At 42.6% G+C, this 20,000-nt stretch overlaps 2 protein-coding genes across 2 annotated transcripts in view; both read left to right on the plus strand.

Annotated features, from left to right (window-relative positions):
- The window catches only part of fem1a (fem-1 homolog a), a 4,676-nt gene extending 42 nt beyond the window's left edge, over positions 1-4,634 (plus strand). Inside the window, exons 1-2 of the mRNA XM_043263210.1 lie at positions 1-1,339; positions 3,186-4,634. The exon at positions 1-1,339 is cut by the window's left edge and continues 42 nt beyond it. Of these exons, the coding sequence (XP_043119145.1) occupies positions 119-1,339; positions 3,186-3,809 (1,845 nt within the window). The 5' untranslated portion in view covers positions 1-118 and the 3' untranslated portion in view covers positions 3,810-4,634. The remainder of the gene's footprint in view (positions 1,340-3,185) is intronic.
- The window catches only part of clstn2a (calsyntenin 2a), a 1,097,509-nt gene that overhangs the window by 396,542 nt on the left and 680,967 nt on the right, over positions 1-20,000 (plus strand). The window lies entirely within an intron of this gene.

Consider the following 20,000-nt stretch of genomic DNA (forward strand, 5'->3'; position numbering starts at 1 on the left):
GGCAGTATAATGCAAAGAGGGGAACGCTCCTCACTCAATAAGAAGCGACGCGCGCTTCTCACGCCCGCGAACACAGACCCGCTTTAACGGACACGTGAAGACGCCCCGCGGCGACGCGATGGATATCAGCACCGCGGTGTTTAACGCGGCGAGAGACGGCAAACTCAAACTCATCCAGAAGTTGCTGAGCAACAAAAGTCCGGAGGAGCTGGAGGCGCTGGCGGAGGAGAAGACGCAAGGAGGGACGCCGCTGCTGATCGCGTCGCGCTACGGACACCTGGAGGTGGTGGAGTACCTGCTGGAGCATTGCAAGGCCAGCGTGGAGCTCGGCGGATCCGTTAACTTCGACGGCGAGACGATCGAGGGCGCTCCGCCGCTGTGGGCCGCCTCCGCCGCGGGGCACCTGCCTGTGGTGAAGACGCTCCTGAAGCACGGGGCTTCTGTGAACAACACCACCCTGACCAACTCCACCCCGTTGCGCGCCGCCTGCTTCGACGGACACCTGGAGATCGTGCGCTACCTGGTGGAGCACCGCGCCGACATGGAGGTGGCCAACCGGCACGGGCACACCTGCCTGATGATCTCCTGCTACAAGGGCCACAAGGACATCGCCCGGTTCCTGCTGGAGCGCGGGGCCGACGTCAACCGCCGGAGCGTGAAGGGCAACACGGCTCTGCACGACTGCGCCGAGTCCGGGAGCCTGGAGATCATGAAGATGCTGCTGAAGTGCGGCGCACGCATGGAGCGGGACGGCTACGGCATGACCCCGCTGCTGGCCGCCAGCGTGACCGGACACACCAACATCGTAGAGTACCTGGTGCACCAGCCCCGCTCCGGCCGCGAGGAGCGCATCGACGCCTTGGAGCTGCTGGGGGCCACCTTCGTGGACAAGAAGCGCGACCTGCTGGGGGCCATGCGCTACTGGCGGAGGGCCATGGAGCTGCGGCAGGCCGGTGACAAGACCCTGGGCAAACCGGCCCCGGGGCCGCCGGTGCCAGCGTACGACTGTGCCCGCGAGGCGGCGACGGCCGAGGAGCTGGAGGCGCTGATCACCGACCCGGACGAGATGCGCATGCAGGCCCTGCTGATCCGAGAGCGCATCCTCGGGCCCTCGCACCCCGACACGTCCTACTACATCCGCTACCGAGGGGCCGTCTACGCAGACTCGGGCAACTTCGAGCGCTGCATCCGGCTCTGGAAGTACGCCCTGGACATGCAGCAGAGCAACCTGGACCCGCTCAGCCCCATGACGGCCAGCAGCTTCCTGTCCTTCGCCGAGCTCTTCTCCTTCGTGCTGCAGGACCGAGCCAAGGGCCGGGTCGCTCGGGTCACCTTCCAGGTAGGGGGACCGCTCTCGCTCTCATCGCTGTGTTGCCCGATTGGAAATGTCCAACGAGGGTGTATTCACACCAGTTTGGTTTGGGTGTGAACCAGCAACCAGACCCAGCTGAAGATTGACCTCTAGTACTGAATGGATGAGTACACACACACACTCTCACACACACTCGCACACACACACACACACTTACTCACACACACACACACACACACACACACACACACACACACTCACACACACTCACACACACACTTACTCACACACACACACACACACACACACACACTCACACACACACACACACACACACACACACAGACACAGACACATTTTGTTTATAATTTCTGCTTCACTTGCAAAATAGTGTAAATAAATTCAAACAACAAAGAAACAAAAAAAACAACAACATTGTATTTAGTTCAGAACAACATTGTTCCTGGTGTGAACACATCATACAGGAAGCTCAAAATTAGGGCTGGGGATATATACGGTACAATATATTTATGCACATCTCGTCAGTAAAGCCAGTTCTTTAATTAGCGATAAATCTCTTCAGACAAAGTTCTGTTCAAATTATCGGAAAGGAATCAGTCGGCTTCACTGATGAAATGCACATGAATGCATTATGTGATTTTTTTTTATATATATATATATATATATATATATATATATATATATATATTTATTGCCCAGTCCTACTCAAAATAGTTGTGCGTGAGTCAGAATACAGCTGTTTATCTCTGTTTAACTCTTGTCAAGTACACATGAATCACCTAATCAAGGGGTTCGGGGTTCCTTGATAATTACAGACAGGTGTGTTGGAGCAGACATGAAACCGAAGTCTGCAGGAGAGCTCTGATCTAGATCAATTCTTACAGTGTTTTAAGAGCTGGGGAGAATGAAAACCTTTACATTTTGTCAATTTGAAGATCAGGGTAAATGTAACTTGCGCTGTGTTTTTAGTAAACATGTAAGTATCTTCTGTAAGGCAGTATTAAATGAAGAAAAAAAAGAAGATATTTAGACAATTTTTTGTTCAAAAGTTTTCATGCCCCAGCTCTTAGACTAATGCATTGTTTCTTCTGGAGTGCTGGATCTTCTCTAATAGTTGTGTATGAGTCCCTCAGTTGTCCTCGGTGTGAAAAGATTATTAAATTATAGGATTATTGTTGGAAAGGATTAAAACACACAGATCAGCAGCCGGTTTAACTGTTCAGGTCAAACAAGGACTCATGAACAACTATCACTAGACTAAAACCCCCAGCTGTGGCTCATTTAGGTCTCTAAGCAGTATTAAGAATCAAGTGTATTTAAACGTTTTAACAGGGTTGAATTGTTATTACTAGTAACTATAACTATTATGTTCTCTATATGCACATATTTTTTTATGTGAAATAACTTGTTTAGGTTGGTACTAAATTAAAAATAACATGCATCTTGTATACCCCCAGTTATATTGCTAAATATTTAACTCTTTGTAGATTCTGTGTATAAGCTCTTGACTTGATCTGTATGTAATGCACTCTTAAAAGTGAAGGTGCTTCACTGCGAGGCCGTAGAGCATCTCAAACCTGTCCTGAGGACCGGGACTCCACTCATTATGTGTGTCTCTCTCAAAGGACGTGCTCATTTCAAGTCTTGCAGACTTTAGAGCTGCCGAGTTGAATCAGGTGTTAAATAAGTTAGATGCTGTGGTCACAGGTCCCCAGGACAGGTTTGAGATCACTGCCATAGAAGAACCGTTCAGTCCATCTTTTTATTTCGTGGATCAGAAAGGTTCTCCTGGTGAAGCACCTCCGTGTTTAAGAGTGCAGTCTGAGTAAGACGGGTCTGGTGGTGTTCCCAGGATCTGATGGGTGTTCTGGGGAAGAGCGTGCGGGAGGTGGAGCGAGCCGTGGCGCAGCGGGACAGTCCTCCAGAGACGCCTCAGTTCACCAAAGCGCTCTGCATCATCCTGCACCTGCTGTTCCTGCTGGAGAAGCTGGAGGGCGCTCCGGAGCAGGAGCACCAGAAGAGGCAGACCGTGTACCGGCTGCTGAAGCTGAACCCGCGGGCCCGGAGCGGCTTCTCTCCGCTGCACATGGCCGTGGACAAGGACACCACGTCTGTGGGCCGTTACCCTGTGGGCCGTTTCCCGTCTCTGTCGGTGGCGAGTCTGCTGCTGGAGTGTGGAGCAGACGTGGACTCACGCGACTCTGAGAACAACACGCCGCTGCACATCGCCGCCGCTAACGGCTGCCCCGACATCATGGCGGCGCTGATCCGGGCCGGAGCGCACTTCGACGCCACCAACGCGCGCCGCAAGACGGCCTACGAGCTTCTGGACGAGCAGAGCAGCGGGCGGCACGCGCTACACCCGCTCAGCTACGTCACGCTGCAGTGCCTCGCCGCCCGCGCCATCGAGAGCCACAGACTGCCCTACAAAGGGCTGATCTCGGAGGAGATGGAGGCCTTCATCGAGCTGCACTGACCCCAGCAATAATACACCCCATAATGAACGTCTGGGCGAGGCGTGGGTGATCTTCCAGGAAACTAGCCTCTTTCTGTTCTCGCCTTTGCCTGCCAGGGTTTGTTTCAGGGCGTCACAAACTGCTTTTCGATCGCATGATCAGAGCATTAATGCAAAATTGAAATGCAAGCATTTTCTATCAGACTCTCTGGTTCTAAGCGTCTCTCTTTTAGCGTGCTGAGATGGTGTGGAGTGCTTTCTTCTCAGTGATGATCCTGAAGGACTCTGGAGCCCGTCGTGCCAAATGCTAGCCTTACACGGTTGTCTTTTCTAACGGCTTTGAATGTGTGCGGCTGTGATTTTAATGCGTTTTTACTGAATTTCCTTCCTCTGGGGATGGACTGTAATATATAGAACTCAGCACTTTATCCCCTCTGTAAGAGAACAGCTATTTTTGAATTGCTGACGTTACATTGATATCTATGCAGTTTATTAACAGCGGTGGATTTGGAGTGACAGATTTGGCAACCCAGGTTGTTTTTGTGTTTTCTTTTTTTTTTTTTTTTTTTTCTCGCAGGGTTACGCGAAAAGCTTCTCATGCGACGTAGTCTTATTCTAAATGCCTGTAAGTTTTTATTCTTGCTGAAGTGATTTATTTGTCCGTTGTCCGGTCTGTCATTGTAAACGCCACCCTGTGAAAGCACTTTGGAAACGTTAACACTTTGTTTAACCTCGAAAACCAGAGACGTCTCTCAGAAGCTACAAGTGATTTGGTTAATTTAAGACAATTTACTACAAGACAAAAATGTGTATGGTGATGCCTGAATAAAATTCAAGTGTCCCGTCTGTCTGTCTGATGTTTGTCTGATCTGTTGAACTCCAGAAAGATCCTTTCAGGTCAGAAGATCGTTCAACTGCTTCCAGTCCTTTTGACATCTTCAGAATGAAACATCCTTCCTGATGATCTAATGTCTGTAGTTTATATCTTAACTTCTGCTTCACTCAGATGTTTCCGTAAGTGTCTTAATTCAAGTTTTTGGTGTAGATAATATACGTGTTTTTTTTAATGCTGTTATGTACATTCGTCTCAAAAATAATGGACAGGTCATGTTTCTCCCCAAAGCCAAGAAACTGTGAAAAAAATAGAATTTAAGAATTATTTGTGTTGTTGTAGTAATTCAGTCCCCTCCTACATTACAGAAACTAGAGCAAAAACAAAAGAAATGAAACGTATTTGATTTAATTGAAATGACATCAGTAAAGTAGAATTGGTAACATCATGCTAGCATTTGTTGTGCTTTTAATTCAGATTTTTTCAAGCAGTAGGATTTTATTATTGGATCACTGTAAAAAGGCATACTTTTGTAATTTAGACTGAATTTGAAAAACTTTAAAGCAACGATTTGGGAGTGAAATATGAAATATGACGTTTCTTTCTCAGGTGCTGATTGTTTCTGGTCTGGACGCTCTCGGGGTCAAAGGTTAGTTTTTCTCAGCAGAAATCTTTTCCAGCTGTTGAATGAGCTTTTAATGGCTCGTCTGAGGCTGAAATGTGTTTGTATTGCTCTGTTTTCTGACAGAACGTCAGTGGTGTTCACTTGATTCAGATTACGTCCATTGCATTTGAAAAAGTCTAGTCTTGGGTTGTGTGTGTTATTTAGAAGTAATGCTGTGCTTTATTTCTCTCGCTCCTGAGAGCTCGGTCTTGTTTGTTCAAAGTCACATCTACAAGAGAAACCCGATCTTCAGGCGAGCAGATATAAATAGCGTGTCATGATCATCTGTGTGTGGGATCTCCTGAGAGCCCCGGCCTGTGTTTCCTTCACTATTTTAGGGTCATGTGTGTGTAATCGAACCCTTGGCTCCGAGGTCAGTCGTCCTGAAGGTCTGGAGCCGCTCGTCCACCGCAGGGTCAGTCTTTACATCGAGTCCCATCTGAAATGATGAAAGCTCTTAGCTTTATTGACATTGCATTTAAATGCTCTTTATAGGCCTGTCATTTCTTTATGTGCTGTCCGACGCGCTGGAACACACCGATGATAGAAAGCTCTCACATGTATAGATTTAATTCTATTTATACATTTTGCAGATGCTTGTGACTTACAATTGGGGAATACACCAAGCAATTAAGTTTTAAGCGTCGTTCAGATAAGTACAAGTTAGGTGAAGATTAAAGAAAAGCGTATGAAGTAGCGTATGCTGCATTATATGCTACAGTAAACCTTTAACATTTCTACAGTTTTCTTTTACAATATTCATTACAAACATAACGTTTTGTCTTGTTTCCAGCCTAATATATGTAGAAATATATATCTTAAATCAAGTAGGATTTTGTAGACAAGCAAAAATAATAGTCTTGTTTTTAGAAAAAAAGTTAAAATTAACTCATAAGCAAAATAATCTAGTTTAAAAACAGAGCACATGATTGTTTTGCTTGCTTCAAGTAAAAGACGGCTTAATTTTGACTTGTTTCTGAGAATAATTTTTGCTTTTCGTGAAAATCCTTGATTTAATTTTTAATTTTTAGATGTTTTGGCTGGAAACGATACAAAAACAATCGTGTCTTTTTGCAGTGAAGGTAAACCCCTGCGTCTCTTCTGAGGGCCTTCAGTCAGTATTTTACAGTGTTTTCTCTCAAGTCTCTGAAGATGCTCAGGACGGAAAGCACAGATATTTTAGAAATGTGTTTCAGCTGAAAGGATGAGATGTTCTTCATGTGCTGTGAAATAAAAGTAACTGAAGTACAATAAATCTTTCTACTTAAAAATATTTTTTTTAGTAATTGTGAAATTTGATAACTACATTCTACAATGCAAGAAAATGACCAACAAAATTGTCAATTAAAGTTTAAAATTTTAATTCAAAAACACTACCTCACCATTAGATGGATTTCTGGACAGATGTGTTTTAAATGCTCACAAAGCTTCTTTATTTAACTATTGATGTGAACTGTAGGGCGGTCAGGTTTGCTGTAGACTGTCTTTTCGTCACAAACAAGTCTTTCTTCTATCAGTGTATAACATGCTGTCTTCTCCGGGTCTGATCTGATCCTCTGTAAGTGCATCTCGTCTCTCGGGTCATCTGACCTCAGAAAACACAATAGAGCTCGTTATGACATCAGATGACTCTTCTTTCGGATCACAGGGGTTCATTCAGAGCTCGAGTGACAGCAGCGGCATTGAGTTGATCCCGCGGCCGCTGGAGGGCGCCAGACTCCGGCCTTTAGCTCAGAAATCACTCACGGTCTGATTCAGTGTAAGAAATCAATCTTATTACAGCCTGACACACTTTCTGAGGCATTCTTACCTTTGGTTAGGGTAGGGCAGTGTTTCAGACAGGAAGTGACTCAAACAGGATGATATTTACCTCAAAATGATCTTGTTTTCCGTCATCCACAGTAATACAGTGTACAACACATGCAAAAAAGTAAAGGGAAGACATCTTTCTAGTTCAAATGTCATGTTGCATTAAGAGCCAGGGATGAAAAGGTTGGAGTAAATAATCCTTTTCTCTTCTGTGAAACATATCCCTATCTTCTGAAGATCAGCAGGTTTAAGTGTTCAGGACAAACGAGGTGCTCATGAACAACTATCACTAAACTAAAAAACAGCATTTAGGTATCAAGAATCAAGTAAACTTTTGAAACGGACCACTTCTATGAATTCAATGAAGTATTTCCACACTGTGAAATAAGTACAAAGTGAAATATTTTATTCTGGTCACACTAAATAAACAATAACAGGCATTTTGTAAAACCCCACTTCAAAAATAATCACACTTGTGCAGGTTCTGCATGATACATGTGAACTTTAGACTTATTTCCAGATCTTAAACCATAACTGATAATTAACATAAAACGGGCAACGTGTCATCAATTCACACACATATTTGCCTCGTGTTAGAAATAGAATTTTTGTCAGTTTTTTACATGTTTGCCCAGATCCATTCAGTAAATTTAGACCGAATTATGTTCCTTTATGGTTCTTCGTCGAAAAGCAGCTCAATCTGTCAGCTTCATTGTTTCTGGAGGAGCGAATGGAGTCACGTCATCTCTGAGAGGAGGAGAGAAGAGGAAGAGGAGGAGGAGGAGGAGGGTACCAAGGAGGAGAGGCTGCTGCCTGCGAGCATCGATGACATCAACGAGCTCGAGAATCTCCCGAGGCTTCTGGAAATGGAGGCTCTGCCTGAGAACGGAATATGATGCTCGAGTCTCCTTCAAAGGCACCTTCGCGCAGGTAAACGCGGCTTTCTTTCTATATGTAGAGAAAAGATCACATGCCGGTATCATATGTGCTCAGATTACACCTCTGTTCTCCCGGAGAGCAGAAGAACACCCGGAAACACCCGGATCAACCCGCGCTACCTGCTCGATGCCGAGGACAGGCGGCTTCTTCTCCGCTCGTTCGCTTCGATCGTGTCTTTGTTCGGGTTTCGCTCCAGACTCGACTCTCTTTCTCTCCAGAATCACATTCAGACCCGCGCCTCGTGTTTCTGAAACACCGAAGGATCCGGGTGGAAATAGACGATAATCGAAGCGATGTGTGTTTGTGACCTGCTCCGCGACCGAGGTTCATAAAAACAGCGAAATATAAAGGAAAATTACTGAGCAGTTTCTCTCTCCGGGACCCGGCGAACAAAGCCTGCGCACTGCCTTCATCCTGATGCGAAACCAACGCGTCTGTTACAGTCTGGTAACGTTTACCAACAACAGATCAAGCGTACAACACCACCAGCACAAAGAATGATAAAACCCAGCAATGCACGAGTTTGATGCGCAAACTGCTCTTTAATTCGGCTTTAATGAGCTGCTAAAAAAGCAAACTGTAATTGTGAAGCAGTATCTAGAAGAAACTGTACAATATTGTACAGAGTGGTTGCCAGGTGTTTATATATATATATATATGTAATGTAATTGCACAGTTTTTTATTCACCTCCCTGCTTATTTCTTGCTCTGTGTGTGTTAAACACGCACACACACACACACACACACACACACACACACACACACACACACACCTAGAGCATGAATGTGAGGCCGGTGGCTCTTGGAAACGAGCATCAGCAGTTCCTCGCTGTAGATCTCATGGGTTTCTCATAATGATCTCAGCTGTGGCTATTTGTGGACATCAGCATGAGTGAAAATCCTGCCAAATTCTCTCGATGGGATCAAACTTTGTTCATCCGTTCTCTGTGTGAGTGTTTCATCATCACAGTATTCTGCATTAAACCTCCAAATCTAAAGAGTCAGATTCTGTACAATCTACATGGTTTTTTAGGCCTTTGTCAAGAGAATAGATGTTCAGTTTTTGTCTTTATATTTATGCTTTTAGCAGGTGCTTTTATCTAAAGTGATGTAGGAATCTGGAATACAACAAACGCTTCATCTTGCGTCATTAAACAAAAGAAGTGCTTGTAATATAAAGTTTTATACACCATCTAGAATAGAACAAACTAGAACAGGCGAGGATTAAGGAATCAGCAAAGCAGAGAAGGTTTTTAGCCGGATGCAGTGAAGTGTTCTCAGAGGAGACGTCTAAGATATCAGTCCAGAAACTAAATCATCAACAAAATGGGTGAAAAACAAGACATGCACATCGAGTATCTCGAGAGGACTTTAAGAAAGCAGAAAAGCGACGCTAAAGCTGTTTGAAAAAGGTGTGATATACGTGTGTGTGTGCTGGGTTTAACAGTGATGATATTCTCTGTATTAAAGCCCATCATAATCTCTCCTGCTCCGTCAGACGCTCTGATCAGAAATGGTTTCATTCTTCGGCTGCACGCTCATGTTTTCCTCTTCCTCTGCAGAGTCCGGGTGTGTTTAATGGCACTGTAATGCTCAGATGAGCCGCTGTTTAATTGCTCTGGTTTATGAGGCTCTGCTCTGTGTTAGTGTTCCTCGGGGGTTAGGTAGGTTAGAGCTGGTCACTCGGTTAGTTTCTCTCAGACAGATCGTGTGCTGCTCAGACCAGACTCTCCAGATGATCTGAAGTGAAAGCCAGGGCCTGTGATTGACAGTCGGCTCCAGACGAGCGTAGCGTGTGGTTCTCCATTTGTGATTGTGTTTCTGGTTCGCCTCTGATTGGTCCGGAGCGGTTTGACTGACAGGAGCGAGAGATCGTGGCAGAGATGTGGAGAAGATGGCCGACTCCACCGTGTTATTTCAGACAAACGCTTTTGGGAATTCGAGGTAGAATCGCTCCGCGTCCGTGTGCCAGAACGTCTGCTGATGGTGGAGACGGCTCGGCTTTCTCTGGAAGCTTGTAGAATTGGGTTATTTGCTGTTTTTACTGCGTCTGCTGTCTCTCTCCCATAGATCTTCTAAATGTGTAACCTTTACTCAACAGACTGTATTGTGATGAACGGTCGATGTAAACATGCCTGTTGGTTTTGGAGATTTCCTTCTAGCAGGAACAGAACTGAAGAGATGCACAGAATAGACTTATTATCTGTTTGTACTGTACCTGACGAACAGAGCAGGTTAGAGAGGATTTATTGAATTGATTCTCTGATTCGGATCACAGCTGAACACATTATGACTTTTGAATCACTTTTATCTATACGCTTCTTTTAACAGAACAGATCGTGTCGAAGCACCGAACAGAATCAAATAGGAGAACAGAGAGATAGTGTAATGACGAGATTAAGCACTTCATTTTTAGTAAATGTAGAGACGGTCTGTTTAATCAAAACGATGATAATCACTAGAAGTGAAGTGTAGGCGGAGTCATGACACTCCTGACATTTGATTGGCCGCCTCAAAGCTGATGGAGAGGGATTCTGAGCGCTTCTATTGGTTAGATTCTAGCGCTTCTCATTAAGGTTAGGGTTTTTCAAAAACTTGTTCCAGGTTTATCCTAGCATACAGACGTCTGATTGGACTACATCAACCACACTGAGCTCGTTAATCATCTGTTAATCATCTGTTCTGTGTCTAATCGGCACAGATCCTGTTCCAGATCACTTCTAGAACACATGGTTATCATCTTTTCAATCATTGCAATTTCAAAAGTGAATCCTGTATTAACGTCTTAGCAGTGTGTTGTAAACAGAAACCGTTGATGCTCTTCATAGCTCAAACAGAACTAGAGTAATTACTACTTAACATATCAGCACTAGCTATATGAAGAGAAATGCCCCAAAATTCTTTGAAAGAAAATTCTACCATTGTGTCCTCATCCTCGAGAAGTTCCAAGCCTGTGTGGATTTCTTTGTTCTGCCGAACACAAAGGAAGATATTTTGAAGAAAGTTTGTAACCAGGTTATTTTGGGTCACCATTGGCTTCTATAGTATTTTTTCTTAGTAGAGAAGTCTATGGTGAGCCAAAACAACCTGGTTAAAAAATATCTTCCTTTGTGTTCGGCAGAACAAAGAAATCCACACAGATGTGGGACAACTTGATGGGGAGCGAATGATGACAGAGTTTTCTTTTTGGGTGAACTATTCCTTTAATGCACAGGTGAATAAAGACAGAAAGAAAAGAAATTATAATTTGAAGAAATCTAAAGCATTCTTACTGGTTCATGTCTGTGTGAGTTCAGTTCTGTGAAATTAGTGTGGAAATAATGCATACTCTACACCTGAAGTGAATTTACAGACATCACATCAGACCCTAAAGCAGCTCATGTATAAACCGTTCACACGCAGCAGAGACGTGAAGAACAGCATTTATCTGCGTGGGTCAGCTGATCCGGTTGAGTTGTGACCGGTTTAATTCATGTATACTAGAGTGCGTGTGTGCTGTGTTGACCTCTGACCTCGGCAGATTGGTCTCCTCCTGTAGGGTCACATCATGAAGCTGAGGAACGGTGAATAGATGAAGGTTTATGTGCTGAGAGCAGATGTCCTGTCGTTCTGTTCCTCATTTGCTCTTTAATATTGATCTTTTGGCCTTGAAATTTACAGACTTCATTCACAAGAGCAGGTGACATCAATCCATGCGGTCAATAACTCGTCACTCACAGACAGACCTCAGGATAAAGACCTCAGGCTTTTGGGTTTCCACCAAACATGAAGATCCGAAGCAGCCTTAGATGTCAAAGCAATGTTCATATGGAAATAACAACAATGCTATCGTTTCTCGTGGCATTAATGTGAAAATGATTTTCTCATGTGGTATTTTTACTTGTTTACTAGAACAAGTATCTGAAGATTCCTAACTCAAGATACTTGAGATGTGAAATAAACATAAGAAGTCTTGAATCAGAAGTGAGTTTATGCTTATGTGTAATTTTCTGATTTGTTTTTGTTTTAAGCATAAATGGACTTTATTATCAAGCATTTTCTAGATGTATCTTGATTCAACAATGTTTCAGTATTAATCAAAGAAAACAAGACAAAAATACTGTGGAAGAAAATCACTTTTGCAGTGCAGTGATTACAGCTGGTTATTGTAGTGATTACAGTATTATAAGGATAATATCTGGCCAAACGTGGCATGTTTTCAAGGGTTGGAACCTCAGAGCGTCTTCTGAGTGGTTTTGAAGAGTAAATGTGATTTTTGTGATGAGTGTCTGTGTCTCGCAGCACAAACCTGATCCCGTGGAGCTCAGAAAGCTCTGTTCTTACTGTAATGTGTGATATATGAGCAGAGCGCAGGGAGATTTACGGCAGATTACCACAGCGCCGCTTTATTACACTCGGCTGAAATAATAAATACATTAAACATGATTCCCTTTGTGTTTACAGAAGATTCTGATTCTCCAACATTAGTTAGTGAAGGGGGGTTTACGCCTCTTTGTAATATTTTAATTTGAAGTTTTAATGATTTTTTTAAACTATGAAATAATTTGAGTCATCTTTGCAGGGAACTGTTGATCTAGAAACACGTTCATATTTGATAATGTTCAGAGCTCTCTGAATCTGTCAAGCTGTTCGTAATTTGCAGCAGTTAAGCTTTACATAGGTTTACAAGCTACTAACTAACACTAGTTAACCACACTGACTCTAAGGTAGCTCTTATTTCTTGTTCCTGTTAGCTGCTCTCAGTCTCTGTGATGTACTCAGGATGTGTCACATTTGTCCTTGTTCATCGCTGATGTATTTTTAATGTTTCATTTTGTGGGAACTAAAGATATAAGCGCGGTGGCGGCCGGTGTGTGATTTATTAAAGATAAAATAATAATCCAGGAGAGAGAGTCAGCCGCAGATTGCGGCGGCAGCTAAGCGCTTGATTTATTTAAAACGACTGCGATGGAGCAGTGCACACAAACACTGAACTTTAACACGCTTAAATTGATGCACCGCTTTACAGCTGTTTGCCCTCAGAGTTATGATTCAGAAGCAATTTGGCCAAATTGGCCAGAGTACAATATACAAACACACACACACACACACACGCACACACGCATGAAGGGTAATACTTCATACTGCTGGATTGTCAGAAGTTACTACAGGAAATATCAGCCAATCAGATTTAAGCTTGCTCGGTTGAGAAAGTGCAGTGCAGTGCAGTCTGTGTCGGCTTCAGATGTGTTGATGCTGACAGGTGTGTGTGTCTGTGTGTGTGTGTGTGTGTGTGTGTGTGTGGTGATGGATGTCAGTCAGTCTGTAGGTCAGTGAGATCAGATGAGCTCGTTACCGGTCTCTGATTAACACGAGATGAATGAGACAGACAGGAGAAGAGCACATGAACAGGACAGTTCACTCTGCTCTGCTTTAAATAAAAATTCGATGCCCATCAACATGTAACAAAATTGGTATTTTAAATGAAATGATCAAGCTGTGATTCTCTTTTGTGCTCAGCGGGGTGTGAACAGTGTGTGTGTGTGTGTGTGTGTGTGTGTGTCTCATGTCGGTGATTGCTTTAAAGTAATAGTTCACCTTATAATGATGATTCTGTCATAATTTTTTCGCCCTCATGTTGTTCCAGACCTGTAAGACTGATTGTTTTCTGTGGTACATAAAAGATAACATGCTGAGGAAAATTAGTAACCAAACAGAGTTAGTTCCCATTGATGTCCGTTCATCTTATAAAGTCAACGGGAACCAAATCTGTTTGTTGACCGAATGATAATTTTTGGGTGGAAAATCATTGGATCACTGGTTTGAACGTAAATGCACCTTTCCTTTGATAAAACTCCACCCAGTGTTTGTTTTTTTAACCCCTATTTTAAAAATGATGTCGTTCTGCATAGGCCCCGCCCATATAAGTTGATTGACAGGTCTGTCTTACCGTAGCCCCGCCCCCGGGTGATCTGTCATCAGTCCGTCGGTGAAGGAGAAGACTAGATGTGTCTGATTATGAGATTGAGGTGTTTAGTTGTTGGAGGTAATCATTTGCTGAAGATGCAGAGAATTAATATTTTCATTTTGAAGGGAATGGCGGCCTGAACGTTTGATATGTTTATCATATTTCATCATCTTTTGCATTTTGTTCTCTTGAAGATGTGTCCTCAGCAGTAATGTCTTTAACGGTTAGTTGTGAATGAAAGTTTATCAGGCTTGTGTGAAAGGGATACGCTGCAAAAAACAATTTTCTTTGCATTTTTGTCTTATTTTCTAGTATAAATATCTAAACATTCTTGAATCAAGATGTATTTACTTGACAAGTAAACCTTGATCTTGATCTTGAGGAGGCCCCGAGTGGACATGATGTCCAGGGGCCCAGAAACCGTCAACAATCATCAATTTCTCTTTTATTCCAAAAATCATTAGGATATTAAGTAAAGATCATGTTCCATGGAGATATTTTGTAAATTTCCAGCCATGAATTTACCAAAACTTCAGTTCTGATTAGTAATATTCATTGCCAAGAACTTCATTTAAACAACTTTAAAGGTGATTTTCTCAGATTCCAGATTTTTTAGTTGCATCTCAGTCAAATATTGTCTGATCATAACAAACCAGACATCAGTGGAGAGATTATTTATTCATCTTCAGATGATGCGTACTAGAAAACAGGAGAGCTTCAGTAAGAAAGTGTCCTGGGACCTGACTTCAGAGGAACGAGGGCAAGTCAGGAGGTGTGTGTTTAAGGGTCCTGATATTGGATCTGGGTTTAATGGTTGTGTTTCTGTGAGAGGTTTGTGAATATACGCAGTGTTTCTCGTGGCTCTTTGATTCTCTCTGAAGCTCTCAGCAGAGCTCTTTCTCGGCCGGAGCTGATGTGTGTCAGACTCTCATTTGTAATAACAGCAGATTATAAAGGATGATCCGGGCTTTGCGAGGCCTGTTTCCGGTGAAGGAGGGATGTAAAGTGCGTTTCGTCCTTTCGCTGATCACGGCGTCTGATGCTCTGTTTCCTTCAGTTTAGCTTCTCTTGGTGTTGGTTCTGCTCTTCTAATGATCTGAAGTCTTTCCTCAGCTCTGTCTTTACTTCAGTACACGTGTAGGAGTGCATTAATCTGCATGTTGAGGCGAAGCGGATCAGAATTCGGAGTCTGATTGAGTCGATGACGTCTACAGACAGTTATTATCTTACTGCTAATTTAGCAGAACTGAGTAAAGCCGTCCGTTGTTCATTAACTCCTGCGTTCATTCAGGCCTCATCAGTCAGTGTTCTGGTGTCTGTGATGCAGGTCTGGATGAATCTCAAGCGCTCGCTGCTATTTTTAGCGTCTCTCTCCGTTTCTGCCCAAAGATCCTCGCCTGTTGTTTTTCTGATCAGGTGCAGAAGTCTTCTGAAAGCACAGACACACAGTCTGTGTTCGAAAGGCATACTGGCTGCCCGGTACACAGTGTATACTGCCTTCTGTTTTTAGGGAATAGTGTGCAAAACAGTACACAATAAGCAACTAATATTTCAGAGTAGTATGCTTAATTCCCACATGACAAACACAAGCATTAATTCAGCACAGCTGTCGTTACCTTGTGCTCACGGCTCGTTTTACAAAGGCTTGTTAACACGCCTCGTAGTAAATAATGCAATATTGATTGATAAACTTTACATATTTGATCAGCAAGGAGCTGTCTTTAAATGAACAAGTAACTGAAAAAAGTGAGAGTTGCACTAAATATGCAAATAACAATACATTCTGTTTACAATAAAATAACAGCATTTTCTTTAGCGGTAGGCAGTAAACAGTAGTTATAGGTGGAAGTGCTGTAGTACATTATAAAACAATATGCAATAATATTGAGTGTAAATGATCATATAACGTTTATTAAATGAAAGGCAATTTAATGGAACAAAAACCTACAGCTAAGCACATCTAATAACACTGTATTATTAATAACTTTATTTAAGCTTTTCAAACATTATCTGAAATTGTTCTGATCTAGTATGTGATAGTTTGTCTAAAGGTAGATTCAAACACGTCTCACGTCTTCCTCGCTGCACCACTGAGACAGAATATATATATATTGTTTATATTCAGTGCTGTTTATCTCTGCCAGGCATCAGGGGCGGGGTTCACGGAAATAAAAAATTGTACTTGAGTAAATACACTCTTCCTTTTTTTAGCATAATTAAATTTAGTTTGCAATACTCAAATATGAATATAATATAAATTATATTTTCATTTATATATTTTATTTTTTTACTTTATGAAAGTCACATGGATCGTGTTGCATTTTGGGAAACAATGTCTTCAAATCAATTTCAGCCAATATAGCAGGTAATCCATGCATTTTGTGCTTACAGAAAATCCACATACTATTCATAGAATACACGCAGCATACTGCAGTATAGTACTAGTTGTATGGTAGTGTGCCGTTTGAGTTTTATTTAGCAGATTCTGGCAAATTTAGCAGACCGTCCAGGTATTCCATGCATACAGAAAATGTGCATACTGTGCACTGCATACATACTGGATACTGCAGAAATAGTAAGAGTAGTGTGATAGTACTCCGTTTCAAACACAGCCTCGCTGACGTTACCTCAAAGCTTCAGCTGCAGAGGATTTGATTCATTTGTCGTTAATCCACCTGCGCCGTTAGTCTGGGCTTCAGGAGACCACGGGGAGCCACGGTTCACACACACACACACACACACACACACACACACACACACACAGACACACACAGACACACACACACTCACTCAGACACACACACACTCAGACACGCACACACACACACACACACACACACTCAGACACACACACACTCAGACACGCACACACAGAGACACACTCAGACACACACACACACACACTCAGACACTCACCCGCTCACACACACACACACACTCAGACACTCACCCGCTCACACACACACTCACTCAGACACACACACACACTCAGACACGCACACACACACACACACACACACACACACACACTTACTCAGACACACACAGACACACACACACTCACTCAGACACACACACGCACACACAGAGACACACTCAGACACGCACACACACACACACACTCAGACACACACACACACACTCAGACACACACACGCACAAACAGAGACACACTCAGACACGCACACACACACACACACACGCACACTCAGACAGACACACACACACACACACACGCACACTCAGACAGACACACACACACACACACTCACTCACTCAGACAATCACTCATGCATACACTCACACACACAAAATCAATCACTTTTATATCTTTATAATGGTTTTAACAACACAGGTTGTATTAAAGCACTGAAGAGAATCAAACAGAAGAATACAATGATGTATATGTTATAATGAAGAGATTGAACGATTTATTATTAAATGAATGTATGGGATATTTAAGAGAAGAAGTCGTAAGTCCGTGGATGACTGCTTGACTGTTTTTGACGGGGATTTATTTATTTTTCTCTAATAATTTGACTATTTGAAGTATTTTTTGCTGTGGCTTGTTACTGTTTGGAGAACGGCTTGTTTTTAAACTGGACAATTTTTTCCCTGCTTTTTTTTCATATTTGAGCCTATTTTTTTGTCTGGACAGTTTTGCCCTAAATTTTTGTTTTGTTTTTCTCTTCTCCCTCATCAAAAGACATGATCAGACTCTTATAATTTACATATTTGAACACAGTCTTATGTGTTTTGTGTTGGGTTTTCTATTGAAGAGTTATAGGTATTAGTATTTCTGCATTAATTTCCTCATTAAATCATGGGTTTTGGGTCAAACAAATTAGATTACACAAGATTTGACAGAAACCTTGTCTGGCACCCCGGAAAATAAAATAGAACCCAACCAAAAGAACACACACTCAGACACACACTCAGACACACACACACAGACACACACACACACACACACACACACACACACACACACACACACACTCAGTCACCACACACACATGCACTCAGACACTTACTTACTCACCCACACACACACACACACACACTCTCTCTCTCTCACACACACACACACACACACACACACACACACACACACACACACACACACTCAGACACTCACCCACACACACACATTCACCACACACACACACACACACACACACACATTCACCCGCTGACACACACACACACACACACATTCACCCGCTGACACACACACACACACACACACACACACACACACACACACACACACACACACACACACATAAATATCAGTTGATGTAGCTGTTCACACCTCATTAATTCAGATTGTGTGTCTGGCGTCTATCCAATCAGAATCCAGCGTTTGTTTCGTCCTGTATATTAGCTCTGGCCATAATCAGCATATTTTATGTGGTGCACAGAAACTGAAATACTGATATTCAGAAGGACTTCACCTGCTTCTTGTCACCAGTTTTATCTGCATCACCTGCCTACGTTGCTCTCGTCGTGTGTGTTTTTCCGTGTGTTCCGGCGAGCTTCACGCCGCTCCATCTGTCCACAATAAACACGCCAGAACTCCAGGAGAGCCCGGAGAACCGGCTGAATCAGGCCTCGGAGCGCCGGAGTATCTGAAGGACGGCGTGAGAGTTAACGAGCGCTGGAGAAAGACGACTGGAAGATCTCTCAAAGCCCAGCGAGTTAGATTCGTCTCTGGACGGCTTCCAGTCGTAGCCTGCAGGGGTTTGAGCTCTGCGTCAGAACAGCCGTGTTTTTCCATTTGTTCTGCGGGATCAAAGACTGTTTTGTTGAAGAGAATTTACAGACAGTGTAGAGATTGAGCTTCTGCTGAGGGTCAACACTGGACCTGATCAAGTTTGCTGGGAGAGTGAAATTAAATCTTCACAGATGCTCATGTATAGCTGTAGATTACTGTACATTGCTGATTCCTGTAAACTATACTCAATGCACTAAAGAACTATACCATTTTTTAAAGGTATTTTAGCTAAGTTGAAAGTTAAAACTAACTACATTTATTAGAATGTAGCACAAATAAATGGATATTTAAACACTTATCTTAAGAAATGTAAAATTCAATTAACCCTTTTTTTCAGTGCTGCCTATAAACTATAAACTACAAGTCTATAAACATTTAGCAAATTTTTATGCACATTTTATATTATTCTTTTTATTTTTTAGCATTTTTATATTTTTATATTGTTTCCCACGTTACCATTTTATTTAATAATTAAGCTTTTTAATTGATTTGACCAATCTTGTAGTATTGAGTAGTATAAGATTTTAGCAGTTAATGTACAACAGAGCCTTGAGGTTTTTATTTGTAGATTCTGCACAACAGAGCTTTAACATTAGAAAACATATTGAGTCGGTGTAGTAACTTAATAATATTACTGTCATTATTATTACAATGAGAACCATTTTTGTATACAGGAAATGATCTGTCGTAAGTTTCATGTTGGTGGTTTCTGAGAGTTGCTGAAGTGATGTTCTTGTGCCACAGACACTGAGAAGCTGTGTTTGATGAAGTCTAGTGTGTTTGAATCCTCCTACATACTGCAGTCGAAAGCAGCTTCGGATTCTGTTGATTGTGACATTTACCTGAGCTTTGAGAGTTAAAGACTGCACTGAAGCTGAATTTATATTTCCAGTCTGATGTACAGATGCGCACACACACACACACACACTCACACTCACACACACACACACACACACACACACACACACTCGTGATGTACAGATGCGCGCACACACACATGTTGTACAGATGCACACACACACTTGCATTTATGGTTTACGGGGACTCATCATAGGTGTAATGTTTTTATACTGTATAAAGTGTATTATCTATTACCGTACAGCAACCTACATCTAAACCTGCCTCTTACAGGAAACTACTGGCTTTTTTTGAATTTCATAAAACACTGTTTAGTATTATTATTACCATGTTTACGTTGTAGTACCATGACATTATACACATTTGTGTCCTCATAAACAACAAAT

Source organism: Puntigrus tetrazona, chromosome 2 (genome assembly GCF_018831695.1).
Source record: "Puntigrus tetrazona isolate hp1 chromosome 2, ASM1883169v1, whole genome shotgun sequence".
Lineage (NCBI taxonomy): Eukaryota > Metazoa > Chordata > Actinopteri > Cypriniformes > Cyprinidae > Puntigrus > Puntigrus tetrazona.